This window comes from Helianthus annuus, chromosome 2 (genome assembly GCF_002127325.2).
Source record: "Helianthus annuus cultivar XRQ/B chromosome 2, HanXRQr2.0-SUNRISE, whole genome shotgun sequence".
NCBI classification, from domain to species: Eukaryota; Viridiplantae; Streptophyta; class Magnoliopsida; order Asterales; family Asteraceae; genus Helianthus; species Helianthus annuus.
The window spans coordinates 4161430-4183754 of NC_035434.2; the positions used below are offsets into that span (position 1 = coordinate 4161430).

The 22325-nt window shown below is 35.1% G+C and overlaps 1 protein-coding gene across 1 annotated transcript; it reads right to left on the reverse strand.

Moving 5' to 3' along the window:
• Window positions 1-9946: 9946 nt before the first annotated feature.
• On the reverse strand, window positions 9947-21695 carry LOC110908815 (protein ROOT HAIR DEFECTIVE 3). The gene is made up of 23 exons (XM_022153805.2): window positions 21492-21695; window positions 19477-19626; window positions 19214-19280; window positions 19027-19129; window positions 18817-18887; window positions 18664-18727; window positions 18514-18579; window positions 18390-18437; window positions 18248-18310; window positions 18080-18136; window positions 17129-17287; window positions 16520-16588; window positions 16361-16452; window positions 15464-15542; window positions 15201-15366; window positions 13580-13704; window positions 13216-13478; window positions 13043-13139; window positions 12813-12968; window positions 12589-12693; window positions 11029-11123; window positions 10827-10923; window positions 9947-10583 (listed from the first exon to the last, which is right to left on the reverse strand). The coding sequence occupies exons 1-23, from the start codon at window positions 21493-21495 to the stop codon at window positions 10341-10343; spliced, it is 2439 nt and encodes an 812-aa protein (XP_022009497.1). The 5' UTR covers window positions 21496-21695; the 3' UTR covers window positions 9947-10340.
• Between the last annotated feature and the right edge of the window lie 630 nt (window positions 21696-22325).

The window sequence follows — 22325 nt, forward strand, 5'->3', positions numbered from 1 at the left end:
GGGTATTTATTTGCATTTGAAACGTGTTATGAATTTACATCGAGATAGATGGTAACGTGTAAAAAGTTACGCTGCTACCCTTTTTTGAATAGAAAAGACTTTTTTTAGTAGCGAAGGCAGTTTACAGTTTAAGTTTTTTAAGTTTGTATGTTTCACTTTTTACCCTTCAAGTTTGCCTTATTTATTATTTTAAGGTTAAAAGTTTTGTCAGTAAAAATTCGAGTTTGTCTATTTTTATGCTATCTCGCAGTATAAGTTTGCGTTTGTATTTGTCTACGTTTTAATCATGTGGCGGTAAAATCATGCTTATATTTTATGATTTTCCTGATTTTGGTCGTCGTTTTCTTGCTTAGTACAGTTTTAGGACCTCCGCCCCCGCAACGCGTGGGTTAAACACTAGTTATTTATATTTTAGGATAACTCATAAACTTTGATGCGAGTGAACAGTAAACTAAAAACATAAATACAAAAAAAAAAATATAAAGTACTGAAGTTTTCCATGTTATAAAAAAAGTTAAAATTCTATTTTAATTTTAATTTTTTCATATTTTGATAACATCTAAAAGATGGTTTATTTAAATTGAGAAAGAAAAAAGTTAATTGCCTCACACAGAAACTTTTCTAAACCTCTTATGATTAATATTTTGTGAGGTAAGTATTATAAGGCTAGACGGTATGGCTCCGTTCTCACGCGGCGACGGCCGGCACACCATGTCGCCCCCTGTTGTCCCGTCCTCTTCGTTCTTTTATCGTCGTTTGCAACGGACAAAATTGTGGGGCCCAACTCCAAAACTAGCCGTTATTTTTTAAAAAAAAAAAATCTCATTTAATTTATTATTTCAAACAGTTATAATTCAAAAATTCACCCAATTCACTCTCACTTTTATAAATACTCACCTCTTTTACACCTTTTTTCACAACTTTTCACTTACTACAATCTCATATCTCTCTCACATGTTATAACCCCTCTTCCCTTTTTACAAAAACTCTATTTTTATACCATTTTTTACCCGCTACCATCCCATCTCCCTCTAAAAAATTATCATGGCTTCACCTTCTTCCATTTCTTCAATTTCTTCCATTTCTTCATCATCTTCGTCTACGTGGTATTCTTCATCTTTGGAAGAGGATACTATTATGCGTAACGTGGTTATGAACGCGGCTCAGGTCATCATGGCGGGTGATGAAGCATCGTCCCAACGGCTAACTAGACGAGCAAAATTAAACCGAGACCAAGAAGGCATTTTAGTATTTTTTTTTTCCTTATGTTTTATATAGATTTGAAAATGTATTTATAATTAATTTCATTTATGTTTCGTTTTAAATTTATAGCCGCCCACGTTAAACTAGTAGCCGATTATTTTGCCGACGAACCCGTGTGCCCAGCCGAGATTTTTCGACGTCTGTTCCGCATGAGTCGTCCACTGTTTTTACGTATTGCAGGCGACATGGCCCAGTCTGATCCGTTTTTTACACTGCGAAACGACGCTAGGGGCAAAGGGGTTTCAGTAATTTACAAAAATGTACGTCGGCCATTCGCCAACTGGCATACGGTTTCGCACCCGATGCATTAGACGAGTATATAAGGATGTCTGAAAGAACCGCACGTCTATGTTTGCACAAGTTTTTATTGAAGTCTATGGGGTTCCACTCTAAAACCAATTGGTGATAGAGGGAGTAACCCAAGATCTTATTAATACAACCGGAAGGTCTTATTCTTTCGATGTGGGATAGGGCTCCTCCAATACCCTCCCGCACGTGTAACCCGGTCTATCAAGAGGTGTACACGTGGCCTTAACCGGAGCTGACATAGAGCCGTGGCTCTGATACCATATTGAAGTCTATGGGGTTCCACTCTAAAACCAATTGGTGATAGAGGGAGTAACCCAAGATCTTATTAATACAACCGGAAGGTCTTATTCTTTCGATGTGGGATAGGGCTCCTCCAATAGTTTTGCGAATGGGTTGTCAAATTGTATAGCAAGCGATACCTGCGGAAACCGAACGCAAACGACGTTCAAAAATTATATCAAGCACACGAACAGAGACATGGTTTCCCAGGAATGCTCGGGAACATTGATTGCATGCAGTGGTCGTGGCAGAACTGCCCAGTTGCCTGGCAAGGTCGGTATACTAGGGGAGATCATGGACATCCGACTATTATTCTAGAGGTTGTTGCGTCACAGGATCTCTGGATCTGGCATGCTTTTTTTGGTCTACCCGGTTCGCTCAATGACCTTAACATCATATACCAGTCACAGATATTTGAGGATGTAGTGGCGGGTACAGGTCCAGACACAAGGTTTACGGTTTCGGGGGTGGAATACAGGCGAGGTTACTACCTAGCCGATGGGATATACCCAACGTACTCGACAATTGTTAAAACTATTCCGTACCCGACGGACGAAAAAAGAAAAAAGTTTGCGAAGTATCAAGAGGGTGCGAGAAAAGATATTGAACGGGCTTTTGGTGTTCTACAAAAAAAATGGCAAATCATTGAACATCCAGCACGTTCGGCTACACCAAAGCGGTTACGAAACATTATGTACGCTTGTATCATCCTTCATAACATGGTCATTGAAGACGAAGGTAGAGCGATATGTGAGTACGATGAAAACGCGTCTACTGGAAATTCTGTTCCAGTTAGTGGGGAACAACAAGATTTGAACATGTTCGCTCTACGTAACGAGTACACACATCATAACCTACAAGCGAACTTGGTGGAGTACATTTGGAACAAAGCTCAAAACGAACCCGACCACGACATGGAAGACGAAGACTAGTAGCTTATTTTAATATATTAGGATTTAAGTTTATGTTTTTTTTTAAGTTTATGTTTTTTTTAAATTTATTTTTTTAAGTTTATTTTTTTTAAGTTTATGTAATGTTTTTTAATATTAATGAAAATATTTTGTTAGTTTATTTGTTAAATGTTAAAAAAAAGTAGAAGATTAAAAAAAATAAAAAAAACATAAAAGTGGTGGGGAGGACTATGACTAGAACCATCCTCCCATACCCTCTACTTTTGGGGGATGGATCATCCTTGGAGGACTATGACGTGGCGGATGGTCCTCCAAGGATGGACCATCACCATACCCTCTAGCCTAAGGTTGGTGGGTGTGGTTTACAGTTCTTAGGGGCTTTATAATGTCACATCAGAGGCACGTGTGCACCACATAAGCGAGAGGTTTTATCGTTAACTTGCACGGTATGGAATAAAGCCCTTTTAAAGGCCCCTATTAAACAAAATATAAAAGAGGAAATTAAAGAGTAAAAAAATTATGGGTATGGGTATATTAGTTGTAACTAATTGTTAACGATCCTCTAGCCAGAGTTTATCTTTTTTTAATCTATTTGTGTTTAACCAATGGAATATGACCCATTTAAAAAGAGTGTAACACGTAAAGGTGATGAAATATGTATTTTCTAAAAAAATGTGTTTTGAGGATATAACAATGGCACCCCACAAATGTGATTGCAGAGTTATGATTTTATTGGTGGTGAGAAATATTAAATATTCACGTACTGCAAATTTCTGATTCACATTCAATGTCGTTTCACCATATCCAAAATGACACTTTTGCCACCAATTTATGTTCCAAAAGTGAAGGTTAGAGGCGCCAACACATTTGCTTTATTCAACTCTCTTTGATATTTTGTTTTTTTATTTAAATAAGTATGCACTAAAACTTTGGTAGTTTTTGGGTTAGTCTATAATGAGGCCACGTGTCCATCCTTCTTCCCATGACCCAATTGGAGGCTAGTTGAGGCCTTGAGGGTCACTTTTGTGTATCCACTATGCCCCCCCCCCCCCTGTCTGGATTCTGTGTATATATGTATATGTAGATGTATAAATCACTATGCGGCATGCTATAAGGTATTTAACATAGTGAGCACTCACGACATCAGTTTTATATCACTAGGACCTCAGGTTAGGCTATAGGGTGTGGAGGTCATGGTTGGGACATGATTTGTCACCTAGGAACATAAATGGAAAGCTACACCACCTCCTTGCTTGATCCATTATGGTTTGCATGGATTAAACCATGACCCATGGTCCTCCTTTCTGTTTTCTAACAAATCATTTTCTTTTTCTTTAGACAAAGATAAATTAAAATAAATAAGAGGCTAGTGGTTTGGGTCATGACCACACCCTTAGGGTAGTGGTTTTAGATAGTGGATTAGAGGTGGGTTACATGACACTAACGTGAAGGGTCATGGTGGTCACGAGGGTAATGACTACACCCTATACTTATTTACATAAATGAAAAGACACGTCAACATGATAACGGGTCAGTTATTATACTAAAATGTCGATTTAAACATTTTAAGAAACTTTAGTTAAACAATACGCAAATGTGATTAATATTCATGTATACTCTTGAAAAATTGCATTATATCTACCAAACTATAAAATAAAATAAAAAATCAAATATACCCATTTAAACTTCAAATGTTATATTTACCCCATTTTGTTAAATATAATTTATAGTATGACTTTATTACCTTTTATTTTCTCCTTACACTTTACACTCTACTCTCATAATCCTTATGAAAGTTGCAATGAAAAGATATATACGTCACATATTAGAATAATCAGTGGTGAAATTTGAGATTTCCGATCAGGGGGTCGAAAATGTATATACCAAAAATTTCTATACAACCAGAGGGTCAAAAACGTATATACCCAAAAATTTCTATACGAAAACTACATACTCTTCACTAACGAACGAAAAGTTCGGATGGTCAGCCGCCCCCTCCCGTCCTCACAAAGCTACGCACTTGAGCATAATAGTATCATATCAAGTTTTGCATGGGGACGTATATATTTAGTGACATTTTATATATAATTATTTTTATATATAATTTATATATATATAATTATAATTATTTTTAATGGGTGCTTGTAGGGGGAGGGGTATATGATAATTTTGTTGTTGCGGGAAAAGTGAGTGCTTTTAGAACGGAGGGTATGAAGAGCCTCATCCCCAAGGGGATGGGCCGCCACGTCATCACCACGTAAGCGGGGTCTAAAGGGGATGGACCTAAGGGGTGGGGGATGAACCTCTTTATATATATATATATATATATATATATATATAGCTGTGTGTGTGAGGAGAGAGAACACAGGCCCGTCGAGCACGTCGTTGGGGAGCCGGAGTCGTTGGGACGCGCCTATGGGGGGCGGTGTGGGGGTGCGGCGACGGGCCACGCCGGGCCTAAGCCGGCCCCCATACCCTCCAGTCTTATGGCTAAAGGGTGTGGGGTTATGATTGAGACATGATTTGCTATCTAGGAACATGAATAGAAGGCTACACCACCCCTTGCTTGATCCACTATGGTTTGCATGGATTAAACCATGGCAACCATGGTCCTCCTTTCCATTTTTCAACAAATTATTTCCTTTTTTTAGATAAAAATGAATTAAAATAAATAAGGGGCTAGTAGTTTAGGTCATGACCACATGCGAAATTGCTACAAAAAACCAACATACGATTTCATCAAAAATACCAACATGCGATTTCCAACATGCTTTTTTATAACATGCGATTTCACAATATCGTACATAATGTACGTTAAGGGATATTGTATTTTACACTTTCACTATATATATATATATATATATATATATATATATATATATATATATATATATATATATATATATATATATATATATATATATATATATATATATATATATATGAGTAGGAGTTTGGTGGAAAGTGGGTTTTCCCTAGAAAGTATAGGAAGCAATTAGAATGCGACATGTGGCATTGAAGATTTTTAACTAGAAGGGCAATTGTGTACTTTCACATTCTATTTTTATTTTTGGAATTTATCTTCATTAACTAACTATCCATGTCCATATTTTGTAACCGTTTTTCTCCATGATTTTCTTAATAATTTGTTTTCGAAATCTAAACCAATCGCATATTCCATTGTTTAGAAGATTACTAGAAATTATCAGCATGTTCTTGGTGCTGTGTTTTAACAGTTTACAGGGCTAAAGTCAATTTTTTATAGATCCCACAATATAAAGATGGTAAAACACAGGGTATGAATTTGAATGCTAAAACACAACTGTATGAATCTGAATGCTAAAACACAACTGTATGAATCTGCTTGCTGTTAAAACACAACTGTATGAATCTGCTTGCTGTTAAAACACAATTGTATGAATCTGAATGCTAAAACATAACTGTAATGAATCTGCTTGCTGTTAAAACACAACTGTATGAATCTGAATGCTAAAACATAACTGTATGAATCTGCTTACTGTTAAAACACAACTGTATGAATCTGCTTGCTGTTAAAACACAACTGTAGGAATCTGCTTGCTGTTAAAACACAACTGTATGAATCTGAATGCTAAAACACAATTGTATGAATTTGTTTGCTGCTAAAACACAACTGTATTAATTTGCTTGCTGTTAAAACACAGCGTCAAGAAAACGGAGATGATAAGAACAGTATTTGAATGGTGATGATGAACTCGGAGATGGTGGAGATGGAGAAGTGTTTTAATTTGATCTGGTGCTCTCCATCCTTTCTAAAGTTATCTTCTTCCATGATTGTAGTTATTTTTTGTAGGGATTGGGGTTTCGAAGATGGGTTTGGAGAGAGAGAGAGAGAGGGAAAATCGCGTGAAATTATGTACTGGGTTTGACTGACGGTTATCTAATTGATTTAAAACACGATATATTGACAAAATTGCCCCTAGTCTTTTAAAACAATGAATTAAATAAACTAAAAAAATTACAAGATTGCCATTGACTTCATCTTAACCATTAAACACACCCATTGGATGGCCCAGATCGCTTCCTAGACTTTCTAGAAAAAACACACTACTCATATATATATAGGGAGAAGATCATGCGAGAATCACCTCTTATTGTGAGAACCGCGAGAACCAATGTGAACACACCAAAAATGCCTAAAAATAGCTAAAAATCACACAAAAAAAATTAATATTTTTTATATAAAAATCGCTACTTTTCGAAGCCAAAAAAAATTTTTAATTTTTTTTTTTAAAAAAAAAATTTGCCACTAAAAGTAGCGATTTGAGCATAAAAAATATTAAAAAAAATTTAGGTTTTTTTTTTATTTTTTTAGATTTTTTTAGGTTTTTTGGGGGTTTAGTTTTTAGCATTTTAGCTTGGGGGGGTGTTTAGGTTTTTGGGGGGTGGAGGAGGGGGGTTTAGGTTTTGGGGAGGGGGGGGGGTTAGGTTTTTTTTAGGTTTTTTTGGGGGTTTTAGTTTTTAGCATTTAGCTTGGGGGGGGGGGGGGGGGGGGTTTAGGTTTTTTGGGGAGGGGGGTGGGGGTTAGGTTTTTTTAGGTTTTTTTTAGCTATTTTAGGTTGTGTTCACATTGGTTCTCAAGGTTCTCACAATAAGGGTGATTCTCGCATGAGCCCCTCCCTAAAAAACCTAAAATAACTAAAAAAACTAACCCCCCCCCCCCCGCCCCAAAGAAAAAAAACTAACCCCCCCCCCCCTCCCCCAAGCTAAATGCTAAAAAATAGTAGCAATTTTTTTATAAAAAAATATTAAAAAAAATTGTGTGTTTTTTAGCTATTTTTAGGCATTTTTAGTTGTGTTCACATTGGTTCTCGCGATTCTCGCAATGAAGGGTGCTTCCTAACGGATATTTGTCCTATATATATATAGGGGGTAAGATTAAATAAAAAGTTTATTTTGCTTAAGTAGAATGAGAAAGAATCTAAACCATTCATTTTTCAAATCAATGGTTAAGATGAAAGTGTATGAGAAAGGAGAAGTGCAAGGGTATCTTGTGAAAAATCCTATTTATGGACTTTCTCTCTCCACATGCAAGACACGTGAATATTTCACCCTCATTTTTTAAACGTTCATAACTTTTTTATACGACATTATTTTTTCATAAAAATTTCACCATAAAATCGAGCGTCTTTTTATCTTTAATCTGAGTACCATATTGCTATATAAAATATGAAAACTAAAAAAAACCCACTAAAATGTGTTGTATTTCTATGTTGTATAACATTTTTTTGTGCTGGATTTTTTGTACTATATTTTTGTACTAAATTTTTTGTGCTGAATTTTTTTGTTTTAAATTTTTTTTCTCAATTTTTTGTACTTGATTTTTTTGTAATACATTTTTTTGCTGAATTTTTTTTACTATATTTTTTGTACTAGATTTTTTTGTGCTATATTTTTTGGTACTACATTTTTGTGCTATATTTTTTGTACTAGATTTTTTGTGCTAGATTTTTTGTGCTAGATTTTTTTGTACTAGTTTTTTTTTTTTTTTTTGTATTTTTAAAAAACAAAAGGGGTGTCACATGTCATTTTCACTCCTATTTATAAGGACCAAAATGCCCTTGATTCCTACTTATTAGGAGTGTCACATGTCATCATCACAATCCTTCTTAGGCTACTTAGGCAAAATCCACTTTTTAGTGGATCCTTCCCCTATATATATATATATATATATATATATATATGAGTTTACGTATATGTGTGTGTGAGAAGGAGATTTGATTTTGTCTTGTAGTGAGCGTCTTTAACGTCCAAACCCCGACGATTTGGACGACGCGAGGGGGGGTGCGGCGACGGAGATGGACGGGCTGGGGACGAGCACCACACCCTCCAGCCTAAGAAGGCTTGGAATCCGATGTAACAAATGAGAGGTGGAGGTTTGTTGATGTGGATGCTTCTTCATCTCAACAGTACGCATGACTGGTAGTGCATCGATTCTAGCAATATGATAGGTGTGGTCTAAAAGCAACATATTATACTCAAAATAGGTTATTTGAAATAGGCCGACCGTAACAAAAACAAAAACGTATAACTCGTGACATGCTATTTGAGTTTGAATGTTACATTCATTGCCCCCCACCTACTCTGTTGATTTGATTCGAATAAGCAATAAATAAATTTAACAACCTTACAAACCGGAAACAAGCACTTTTACTTACGAGTGAATTGCAAGTTTTGTCCTTTATTTTTAGGCCATTTTGCAAGTTTTGTCCTTTATGTTTAAATTTGACGAGTTTTGTCCTTTATGTTTAAAAATCAAGCACGTTTTACCCTTTGGGCCTTAAAAAATAAGCACGTTTTGTCCTTTATGTTTAAAAATCAAGCACGTTTTGTCCTTTATGTTTAAAAAATCAAGCACGTTTTGTCCTTAAAAATCAAGCACGTTTTGCCCCAAAGGGTAAAACGTGCTTGATTTTCAAACATAAAGGACAAAACTCGTCAAATTTAAACATAAAGGACAAAACTTGTAAAATGGCCTAAAGATAAAGGACAAAACTTGCAATTCACTCTTTACTTATTTTAGTTTTATTTTTATTAATTTTTTTTTCTGAACACCTTTTTCATGGAAAATTTATCTTTAGTTATCAAAATCAAGATACTTGTCATATGATCAAAGATCATATGTTCCCGGTCTCAAAAACCTAGCCAGGTCGATGTAGGATGGTTTTGGCGTAGGATCGATCATGGGAAAATAGATCAACCACAGATTGTTTTGAAATTTCCTGACAATTTTATATATTCAGTTATAAATCGCAACACCTACAAAAAAATTAATAAAAAAAAAACATTTACTATTAATTATCTGATCCTTACAATCCGGATCTTTTGAAGACAAGCAATCTTGAGTATGATTTGGATCTTAGCTAGCCGAGCCAGGCTCAAGCTCTACAAAAAAGCCTAATGAAGAGTGTATTGATCATATTATATATTTGCGTCGTCATATGTACAAGTTATATTCTTCAGAATTCTACAATTAACCGCAGTTACGGGTTAGGTGAACTGTTACGCTTTCACCATACATAATAACTCAATGGTCCAGCTCTTTCACCATACATAATAACTCAAAGGTCCTGTAGTTCATCCGGGTTTGGGTCAATGCGAAATGACTATTGTACCCTTAATTCAATCAAATTTGAGACAAAAGGTTAACTCTCAAAAGGCAAGTATTGCAAATTTAACAAACACCACCAATTCCTGGTTTCGTTTACAGTGAAATGACGATTATACCCTCCATACCAAACAAATAACAAACACGAGTGCAATAATCACTTATTACTCGCTTTTTGGTACTATTAAAATACAAACACCGAGTAATAAAAACATATTATAAATGCATCTCTTCCGGCCATACCCACAATATACAAACAAAAAACTCAACTTGTGACATGACCAGTTAAATCAAAACCATAATACATGGACCCTAATACTAACGGGCACCCATTAAAACTTGATGCAAGCTAGCAGCCAAAATACGACAACTAATGTGTTCTTTGTGCTTGCAAAATAACCGAACCTTGTATATGAGTTTACTCCAGAAAATTACTGTTCTTTGACATGCCTGGGAGGGCTAGTGTACTCAGGCCCGTTTTCCGTTGTTACGTTAGATGAGCCAGTTGATGATTCTATTTCTACCCCTTGATAACTCCCTAACATATGTGCCGGGTTTGAGGGGGTTTTTTGGGGATTAGCCGAAACAGGCTTTTGACCCTCTTCCGCCAGTTTTCTGAGAAGGTTTGTGACAGTAGGAAGAAACTTGGTGGATAAAGACAGAATTCCTGGAAGCTGTAGAGATGAAGACAAAATAAAATGTTTGTTTTTCTTTGATGCATGAATCATTTGGTACACTTACTGTTTATAAAAAAAAATGTTATCTTGAACAAAAAAAATGTTTTGGGTCAACCTAACCCAATTTGACCCGTTATCCAACAAGTCCAGCCCACCCATTTTGCCACCTCTAGATAAACGTATGCTGGGAATGAATAAAAATTTGATCTCTTATTTTTTAGACAATAAAATACAACTCACCATGCCATTGCGAAATTCACCAGATATGTCTAGTTGAACCCATAAAGCTTTGGAAAGCAAATAACCCACAAATATAACAAGCAACCACAAAGGATTCCTGCAAAAAAAAAAAAAAAAAAAAAAAAAAAAAAAAAAAAAAACTCAAAATGTGTTAATTGTGGATTTCAGTATAAAAGGTAAGGTGACAAAATAAAATAAAAACCTTAAAAGAGTCATAAATTCATTGAATCCCAAGATCACCAAGGCTGCTATAGCCCATGGAGGGGGTAACCAATTGTTATTGCGCTTATTAGCTTCCTGAAAACATAACAAACAACATAATAAGATATTAATATTATTGTTATAAAGGAATGAGAAATTACTGTAATTTTCGAACTGAAGAGGCAAAAATATTGGTATGGAAAATTGCTACAAATTATGAAAATTCGGCCCATGAGGGTCTGTTACGAGCAATTTACCCATGGATCAAAATAATCCATTGGAAGAAAATATGTTAAGGAATGAAGACATTAAATAAAAGATGATAGCACTGATTGCAAATGTTTATTAAAAAAAGCGAAGAAAAGGAAAGCTTGCGGACCATGTTAACTTGTTCTTTAAAGAGTAAAGTACACACATGGTCCCTATGGTTTAGCAAAATTTTGGATTTGGTCCCTAAAGTATACTGACGGCCCTTGTGGTTTGCATTTTGTAACGCATTTAGTCCCCAACTTTTTCCAAAAGTACATGGATGGTCCTTGTGGTTTGCACTTTGTAAGACATTTAGTCATTAACTTGGACCTACTGAAATCTTTAGATTTGTTGGCTAGGGACTAAATGCGTTACAAAGTGCAAACCACAGGGACAAACCGTGTACTTTTGGAAACCTAGGGACCAAATCCAAAATGGTTAACCACAGCGACCATCCGTGTACTTTACTCTGCTTTAAAATTAAGTTAAAAATCACTTTATTTCTGAAAATAATTATAATTATAATTATAAATATAAATAATATTAAAGAGCAACTTGGTATCACTATAGCACTGCTACAGTGCTACAGTAATTTTTTTTTAACTTTTAACCTTTAACTTTCAGTATTGACTCTTAGGACCCCTTAGCTTTCTAAATACTTTAACTTTTTTTTCTATCAATTTTTAGTTTTTTTTTTCTTTTTACTTTTAACCTTTAACTTTCAGTATTGACTCTTACGACCCCTTAATTTTCAAAATACTTTTTAACCGAGTTTTATGTCTACTGTGCTACAGTACTTTTTTTTCTTTTTTTGTTTTCTTTCTTTTTTACTTTTAACCTTTAACTTTCAGTATTGGCTCATATGACCCCTTAACTTTTTAAATACTTTAACTTTTTTTGTCTTTTTTTTTGGTTTTCTTTCTTTTTACTATGAACCTTTAATTTTCAGCATTGACTCTTACAACCCTTAACTTTCTAAATACTTTTTAATCGAGTTTTACGTCTTATTTTTATTTACGTGCGGATATAAACTTAAGTTGATTTACATTTCGACATAATTTTTTTTGTGTTTTCTCAACTTTCGGCATTGACACTGACAACCATTTAACTTTCTAAATACTTTTGTAATCGAGTTTTATGTGTTTAGCTTTAGTTACACGTGGTATAAATTTAAGTTACGTTTTGACATACGCGCAACTTAAAAAAAAACGTTATCCCGCCGCGAAGCGCGGGTATAAATTCTAGTTATTATAAATATATAACTTTATATATTAGCTGTGAAGCAACACACTGAACAACAAAAAGAAAGTACCTGTGAAGCAATGGCTTGAGTAATGGTATACTCTGTCTCCCTTTGAAACTGGCTCCATAATGATTTACACTGAACAGGAGTTATGAGTGTCTTTGTTGCAGGAACCTGGGAAAAAATATATGACAATGCATTTAATATGACCAAGTAAAGCTGATTGTAATGCTAGTTACCCAACCCGATCCGCGTGTTTGACCCGTTTCAACCCGTAACTCAACAAATAATACCTCTTCCCATGCGCTTGAAGCCAATGGGTCCCGTAAGGAGACACTTGGACTAGCACCTTTCTTGTGATCCACTAATGCAAGGACTAATGTGTCGCCAATCTTATCAACATCTTCGTCCAAACGAATTGCAGCCAACACAGAGAGCAACTTCAAAGACTGAAACAAAAGTATATAAAAAATTAACAAGATCCCAAGCCCAATGTTTCAGACGATAATGAGGTAATTCTTACAGAAGATCGAGCTGTTTTGGTAATTGCTCGTATATCTTCTTTTCCAGTCCATATACGTGGCATCGAATCACTATCATGGTTGAATAGAGACGTAAATCTGCACAATTTTGTTAGATTAAAGATGAGCTACAACGAAACATCAATGAGATCAATGCAGTGACTAGAAATTATACCTCTCCTTCATGCGGTACAAGGCTTTTGCGGCTTCTTCTTTTGTTTTCCCTTCAACTATACCTCTAGCATAATTTTCCAGCTTCAAAAGGATCTCTTCGTTGGTTTTTTCATCCATTTCAAAACCAGAAAGTGAAACAGAAAACTCAGAGACAGCTGTTTTAGTCTCATGATGAAAAAGTTTCCTTATTGCGGGCCAGGTATCATCACCGCCTCCTTCTAGTAGGGCTCCTACAGGTCCATCTAAGGCTTCTTTTAATTTTGACTGCACAGAAATGCAAAACATTGATAATAAAAAAATTATAAGAATACTTGAATCAACTGATGGTCTAATCATAAGGTCGTAAATTCAGAGTTTAATATTACCTCATATAGTGCATTAAGTTCAGATAGCTTAGCAGTTCGAACTTCAGCAATATGTGAATCGATATCACGTGCAAATTTATCCCTGATTTTAGCTGAGTCCCAATCAGCTTGTTTGATAGTGGCATCTGTGGATTCAATGTATTAGGCTCACGTACATGATATATATATATATATATATATGAGGACAGTTAACGTACATTACGGCTTAATGTACATCACGTACGACAGGTAATTACGCACGTTCATTTCAAAATCACGCACGTTATAAACTAAAAAACCCAAATCACGCATGTTGGAAAACATTAATCACGCATGATGAAAACATTAATCACGCACGTTAATACGTTATACACATAATCACGCACGTTGTCATACGTGATGTACGTTAAGCCGTAATGTATTTTACACTTTTGGCCTTAACGTACGATGCGTACGCGATTTGCATTCCGCATGTTATAATCCGCCAAAACGAAAAACCGCAGGTTATAAATTGTAAACCGCATGTTATATAAACATAAAGCCGGAAGGATCCCAAACCCGGACAGATCACAAATCGGAACCATTTTCCAACATGCAGACTCACAACTCACAAACTCGGACTCATCAAACTCGGAAAGTTTCAAACATGCGGACTCACAACTCATAAAATCGGAACCATTTTCCAACATGCGGACTCACAATTCACAAAGTCGGACTCATCAAACTCGGAAAGTTTCAAACATGCGGACTCACAACCTCACAAACTCGGAAGGTTTACAACGTGCGGAATTCTCATCGCGTACGCTCGTACGTTAAGGCCAATTCAACTGTATAATACACTTTCTCTCTCTCTCTCTATATATATATATAATATCTCAAGAAGTGGCAATGTTATATACTTACGAATTGTTTGATTCAAGTTATGTACTTATGTTTTATCTCTAACAAGTCATACGGGGAAAATTAAAAATAAAAACAAGCTTGCAAGGAAACCGGTCAAAAGTCACCCAAAGTGAACTTTCTAATGCATACATCCTAATTCAACTTATTCAATATATTATATTATTATTAAAACAATACATTTTTTGTAATCATTTAACACACTAACTATTTATTTAAAAAAACTAAGACAAAAAGATGCATCGGGTCAACCCAACCGGACTTGTTTGACCCACACCAGAAATTACTTGTTTTGACCCGTTCCCAACCTGCCCACCAGCATTTGAACACTTGAAAAGAAGGTGTTGGAACTACATAGATCCTCACATGTAAATAAGAAATAGATGTTGTTTAAGAAAGCAAACTGCATGATCTAGAAACGAACTATACACTTTTTCTTAATCTTACAAACTAATTTAATTGGTGCAAAGTAGAAACTAACTTGCATTTTAATACTAATTTTAGTAACCAAGTTGCATTTTATAACCAAATGTAGCAATTAATAACAGGTTCAACTGCTAGCAGGCATAAAACTTTTGTTAAATTTCAAAATTCGGTGATTCGACATTTTGTAATAAAAGTGTAAATTGGTTTCTATTTTACATCTAATGTACTGTCCGTTGCTAAAATTGAAGAAAAACTGTGAAATCCTTTTCTATTTTGTGCAGTTTACCCGTTAAGGAAATGGCATTCGCTGATGTACCTTTGCATTGTTCTTCGAAGATTCTAATGAATGATCCAGTGCAATCACGAGCAGCATTTGCAAACCCTAATCCTCCACTCAAAGCATCAAGAAGTGACTTTTTAAATTTATCAAGTGTCTCTAACTGTATGTGTTCCAGCATCAATTGGTAGGTCGGTTGAACAAGCTAAATAAATCAGATAATAACTATCAATTAGTACAGCAAAACGAAACATAGTTTAGCAACACTCCAATTATATTGGCAATTATGAAAAAAATATTACTTGAATCAACTTCTCTTCCAACTGCCTCCGTTTGGCAGATCTTACACTATCTTCAAAGTAAGTAGCCTCTTCATCGTAACTGATTTCAGAATTTTAGATAAAATTTTAAAGCAGCAAATCATGGAGTTAGTATACACAGTCTAGAGGTAGCAATTTCGGACCCATTTACTTATGAATAGGTCTATTTGGGTTAGGTTGTATCTTTAACAAAGAAATAGTTCAAATAGGTCAAGCTGGTAAGAAATACTCAAAGAGTTCTTTTAGTGCAAAAATGCTCCTATGTCAAAATACTAGATTATTATTGCAATGGTATATATTGCTTAATCATATTTGAACAGGTTATTTAAAAAAAGGCTAAAGTACATGAATGGTCCCTGTCGTTTATCAAAATTTTGGATTTGGTCCCTAGCTTTACAAAAGTACACCGATGGTCTCTGTGGTTTGCATTTTGTAACACATTTAGTCCCCAGCTTTTCCGAAAAATACATGGATGGTCCATGTGGTTTGCACTTTGTAACGCATTTAGTCCTTAACTTGGACATGTAACCTTTAGATTTGTTGGCTGGGGACTAAATGCGTTACAAAGTGCAAACCACAGGGACCATCCGTGTACTTTTAGAAAGCTAGGGACCAAATCCAAAATTTTGGTAAACCACAAGGACCATCCGTGTACTTTACTCTTAAAAAAATCTCGAAGTTTGAACAAAACGCCTTTCATGTCAACCCAACGGGCCATTCGACACATCAACCTGTGACAAAAAAAAAATAAACATATTGATCTGAAGTCTGAACCCATTTCATTGCCTTAGTGGACCCACCTGACCCGCCATTTTGCCACCTCAAAAATATGTCATAATCATTTTTGGAACATATGTAAAGGCAGTAAATGGTGCATACCTGGATAAACAACTGTCGATCATGGAACTAAGCTTCCTTCCAAAGCCTGGAACAATGTGAGATTGTACAGCCTCTTCTAAATCACACCAGTCCTGCTTAAAATATAGATTTGTTTTATAAATATACATTTGGCTTGCAAGTAGTTTATCAAAGTGTTACCTGGTTTGTTACAAACAGAGAGTATTTCTCATTAGCAATTTCTTCACATCTTACAGTGGCCACCATCACCTGCAAAAATACCAGAAACTTTAACATCCGGTAACATTTTGGAGCTTTTTGAAGATTAAACAAAGTTGATTGCTAAAAATAGATTTAATTCATATATATCCTTCTTAATTTCTTAACTCATATTTACCCTTGTGGCCTTGTCCAAACACTGAAAATAATTAAGGTTACCGAGATAGTCCCATTTACAACCAGATTCTATAACAAGGCATATGTAACTCCACAGGTATGTATATCAGATTATAAGATACGAGCTAAACGACGAAAGTATATAAATAATTAAATCCAGATTCTATAATAAGGCATATGTAACTACTACATACAATCAGTAATTGTCATGTAAAAACTCTAATTTGTACCACCATATCCAATCCCTATGATTAAGTAAACATCTTTGACTACGGAAAGGGTAAATATGATATGATGAAATTAGAAAGATATAAAGAGTAAATATCATATGATGAAATTAGAAAGATATATATGAAGTTTCAAACCTTTAGAAGGATATATCGTATATATGTAATTTCCCGTTTAAAACGTTACCTTGTGAGCAGGCAAGTCAAGGTCTTTGTTCTCTTTTATAACTTCCCAAATCTGTTGAGCACTAAATGAAAAACCCGAAGCAGGAACAACCCCCCGCCTATCTCCGGCTAAGCCATTAGGTGCAATAGAATGAAAAAATCTCTGCCTTAAATTAGCCACCTTCAATAAAAAAAAATATATATATATATGATTAAGTAATGCATAATGCAAATGACAAATACATGTTTCTAGATGTTTTTATTAACTTGACAATGACGTGGCAAAATGGACTGGTCACACAAGTTGATTAATGCTTGACCAGAATGATAACTTTTAAGTGAGTTTCAAACTATACAGTTAATATGGTGATATATTGGTTATCGGTCCCCATGTCAAATATAGATACTGATATTATCGGCAATATTTGACCGATATATCACTAAACTATTATTGTGAAATTGCTATATATATATGTGTGTGTGTGTGTGTGTAAATTCTGCATGATATTAAAATTACCAATATACCACCGCGATAACCTATATCTTAAAATATCAGTCCTTGACCGATACCCGACATTTTACCGCATTAACTGCATAGGTTTCAAGATGGGTCAAGTTGGATTGGTACCTATATATGATTACGAAAACTATGTTACTAAAATAGTTATATAACTTATCTCAGATAAAACGCTTTAGAATGTTGTAAGCATTTGAATACACCTTAGGTGACTTTTGACCCGTTTCAGTTTTAGTAATTCTTTAAATATTTACACTTTAGACTCGTGACCAATGTAAGCCCAATGGAGCCATATTTGAACAAACTGTTAAGATTTTAGCCATTTATCAAAGAACCATAACACGGAAATAGTGTATGCTAAGGATCATGTGAAGATCATGTTATGCCAAAATCAACGTTCAAAATATTTAAATATCTGTGTGTCTCGTGGGGTATCAAATGTAATCTCTAGTGTACCTGCTCCTTAAACTGTTCTTCTTTCTCTTCAAAGCTAGAAAGGGCAACGACTTCTACCTGGTCACCCAATAAGTAAGAAATTATAAAATGCAAAACAGGCATATTTCCCGATCTTAAGAAACATTAATATCCAAAAGAAAATATAATTGTATTTTTTTGACATCTTACATTAAAAAATTCACTCAGTGGAGTCTGTTTGTGAGCTTCTGGTTTGGGAACAGAATCCCATATCTGGAGTAAGAAACAGAGCATTAAAAGCAATAAGAACGTATTAGCTTTTCATGTAACAAAAATAAAGAACAAAACTTACCTTCTGGATATCTTCCCTTAAGACAGGTTCTAGATTTTCAAGAGGTGTCTATACACGAAACAGAAACGATAATTACATTAAATGATTTTAAACCAATATTAGCCTAGACAAAAAAATAGCTTACCCGTGTCTTATCACGTATAACGAACATCAAAGTTGTTTTGCGTGGACTAAATAGTCGTAGCATGACCTGAAATACATAAAGTATAAATTCCACTGTTTGGCATTATCAGTAACATATGAAAATGCTAAAATACAGGTACAGGTTATGCACCTGAAATACGGTTTTCAGAAGAGGTTTGTTTGCAGCCTGCTCACGTCCGATATCATGACACCACCTGAATAAAACAATTTACCCCAAGTATAGCGATTATAATTTAAACAAAACGCATATTTGCATGCTTGTATCAGCAAACAGAAAGCTTACATGTTTATGAGCACTATATCTGAGACAGCAAGAGCAAAAAGCGCACTCTGCTTTTCGAATGCAGTATCATCCTAAGGTAACAACAATACACAACAACAAACTAATAAGAATACACCTCAAAAACCAAGAAAACTATAGAATGTGTTGAGTGAAACAAAACATATGATTATTATAATTCAAGAAAAAGGTTAAATAAGAATAAGTACTAGCCTCTCCTCGCTCTCTTCCATCAGTACCCTCAAGATCCATTACAATAGTGCAGGGTTCAATACCAACACATCTTGCCATCCAAATACCCTTGGTTGTTTGAGACCTGATAAAAGGGTAAAACCGTAAATTACTAAACCTGAAGATAGACTAACAAAAAGAGCCAAGACGCAATAAAGATAATACATGCCTGCCCCTATAAGCATCCATTTCCTTGAAGTTTGTGTAAAAAAGATTATTCAAAAGTGTGCTTTTCCCTGTCACATACACGAATTAAAAACTTGCATATCATGCATTCTCAATATACAATAATAGTCATAATACAAAACTAACCTATCACCTTGCTACAAGAAGGACTAATTTTAAAATAAATTGTTTTTTTAAGTAAGGCTCGGTGAAATGTGATATAAGTTCACTCGACATATATTAATATCTTATAAAACAAACACATACCACTACTTTGAGGTCCCATGATAGCGACAACGGCATAAGAAAGCCCACATTCAGCCAATTTTACTTGTTTGATAAAATCATCAAGCCCTTGAGCGTTAAATGTGCCATCTCCTTCTATGAGGTGGGTGGAACAGCAACCGGCTTCTTTGTCTACAAAAACCAACACTTGAATCATTATAACACAGTCCCGCAAACTTAAAACCTTAATCCCGTAAATTGATTTCAACCAACAGAGTAAACCTTATTTCCAATTGTTAATTAACGATATACATAGTAATTCAAGATATATGTTCTAAGGGGCATTTGTGATTGCTTAATAAAACTTTATGTTAGCTTATTGTTTTTGAGGGTGTTTTTGATTGCTTATCCAAACTGCTTATTTGATTATTTTTTAACTGAAATAAGTTTTTTTATATTAGCAGTTTGAAGTTGATTATTCAAAGCTTCTAGTTTTAGAAAACAGCACGTTAATTCGTATATATAGCTCCATAACATAACAATCTTCATCTCATTTAAAAAAAATCAAAGAATTACTTGCATCACAATATTCACATGGTCGGTGGCCTGAGTTAGCATTTCAATACAAAACCTTATTTCCAACACAAGAGCTGCTAATTCGGTGGGTACTTGGGATTGCTTATTACAACTGCTATTTCATTTTTCGAGATAAGCAGCTTGAGATAAGAAACTACAATATATAATCAGATAATCAGTATCAACCCGGCACCCTAAAAACTAGGGCTGCAAACGAACCAAACGTTTGGCGAACAGTTCGTGAACCGTTCGGCGGGAAGTTCGTTTGTGTTCGTTCGTTTATTAAACAAACAAACACGAACAAGAAATTTCGTTTGTTTAGTTAAACGAACAAACATGAACAGAGGTCGTGTTCGTTAGCTTATGTTCGTGAACGTTCGATAACGTGTTCGTTTGTGTTCGATAGTTCATTAGTGTTTTTAGATTTTATATTTATTTAAATACTTCAAAATTCTGACAAACTAAATATCTAATAAGTGTCAATATATTATATATTCTGTTCATGAACGATTGTTTGTGTTCATTTGTTTCCATTTGTGTTCATAAACATTAGTTTGTGCTCATTTGTGTTCGTCAACGTTCATTTTTGTTTGTTGCCTAAAATTAACAAACAAACACAAACGAACACGAACACGAACAAGTTCATTTCCTTAACAAACGAACACGAACACGAACAAGTTCATTTCCTTAACAAACGAACACGAACACGAACATAAAATCTCGTTCGTTAAGTGTTTGTGAACGGTTCGTGAACACATATATTTCTTAACAAACGAACACGAACAAGGTCTTATTCGTGTTCGTTCGGTTCGTTTGCAGCCCTACTAAAAACAGCTTGTTATTGTATCGAAACACGATAAGCAGATAATCAGTATCAATCACCAGCATCCTAAAAACAGCTATCAAAACACGATAAGAAGATAATCAGTATCAAATCCCGACACCCTAAAAACGGCTTGTTATGTATTATCAAAACACGATAATCAGCCTCTTCTGTAAGATGTAGTAGGTTCCTGACATAACTCGAACTTTAGTTTATGATTCATTATTCTGATTTCTGCTTTCAAGACCACGGTTACGAATAATCCTTCACTCGCATTCCGGATCCCATTTTTTTAACTTTAAACTAGCATTCCTACTACCTTCTTCCTCAACATAACAAACTTAGTTATAAGTACATCCAATTGCATCAAAACGCATCACGATATCGAAACTTGTTTCAGCTATAAACTTAAACCTAACATTCCTATATATCTTCTTCAACATAACCTGACGACTAGATGAAACATCAACAGCTAAGAATGTGAAAACTCATAACGATATCGTAAATTCGTCATTGAAGTTGAGATGTAAGCATTTAACAAGTTGCAACGTTAATTATTAAAAGGAACAACTGTATCGACGTTAGGGTTTAGATGTGCAAAATGAATGATAAATGCATGAGATATAAACATTGAGTTTGAAGAAATCGAGTGGCGTACCCATCGGAAATTGTTGAATCGTTAGATTTGATTTGATTGTGATCGATAGCAGGCAGGCAGGCAGGCAGGCAGTTGAAGAAGAAGATGAAAAAGAAGCAGGTGCGATCTCTGGTCAGCATAAACCTCTCTTTGTTTCTCTGTCTTATAGCAAAAAGGAATTCTTTCCCCGTGGTATAATAATAAAATATTAAAGTTTTTTCTTTCCAAACTAAAAGAATTTTATTTTCAAACTAAAAAGGGTTAGCAGTGTAACCAGTAAGAGTTCTGAATAGGGGTGCAAACGAGCCGAGCGGCTCGCGAGCTACTCAAGATCGGCTTGAGAAAAAACTCGAAATGAGCCGAGCCTTATTGAGTCCGAGCCGAGCTTGAGCCTCAAAACAAAGTTCGTTTGTTTATCGAGCCCAAGCTCGAGCCTCACATGTGAAGCTCATTAGGCTCGTCGAGCCTTAGTGTAAACGAGTCAAGTCGAGCCGAGCTTATTTAAATTTTTTTACAAGCCGACCTCGAACCTAAAAATAAGCTTATTTAGTAAACGAGCCCGAGCCTGAGCTTTACTTATCGAGCTCGCAAGCCTAAAAAGTCTATTATTTATATTATTTTTATTTAATATACTAATTAATAGATAATAAACGAGCCAAACCCGAGCCAAGCTCGAGCTTGATAAAATACAAACGAGCCGAGCTTGAGCTTTGAAAACAAAGCTCGAATCGAGCCGAGCTCGAGCCTGGCCAGTAAGAGGTCTGAATCATTAAGAATCAGTATAATGCTTAACCCTTCAGAGGCAAATGTCTGATCAATTCAGATTAGATGTCTTAATCATTCAGACTATGTATA

What these genes read in the sequence shown, in the direction of transcription:
- LOC110908815 (XM_022153805.2), bottom strand. An exon ending in ATGGATGCTTATAGGGGCAG is followed by an intron (nt 19,130 to 19,213) that starts GCATGTATTATC and finishes CCCTTTTATCAG; the next exon opens with GTCTCAAACAACCAAGGGTA. An exon ending in CTTCAAGCGCATGGGAAGAG is followed by an intron (nt 12,694 to 12,812) that starts GTATTATTTGTT and finishes ATTTTTTCCCAG; the next exon opens with GTTCCTGCAACAAAGACACT.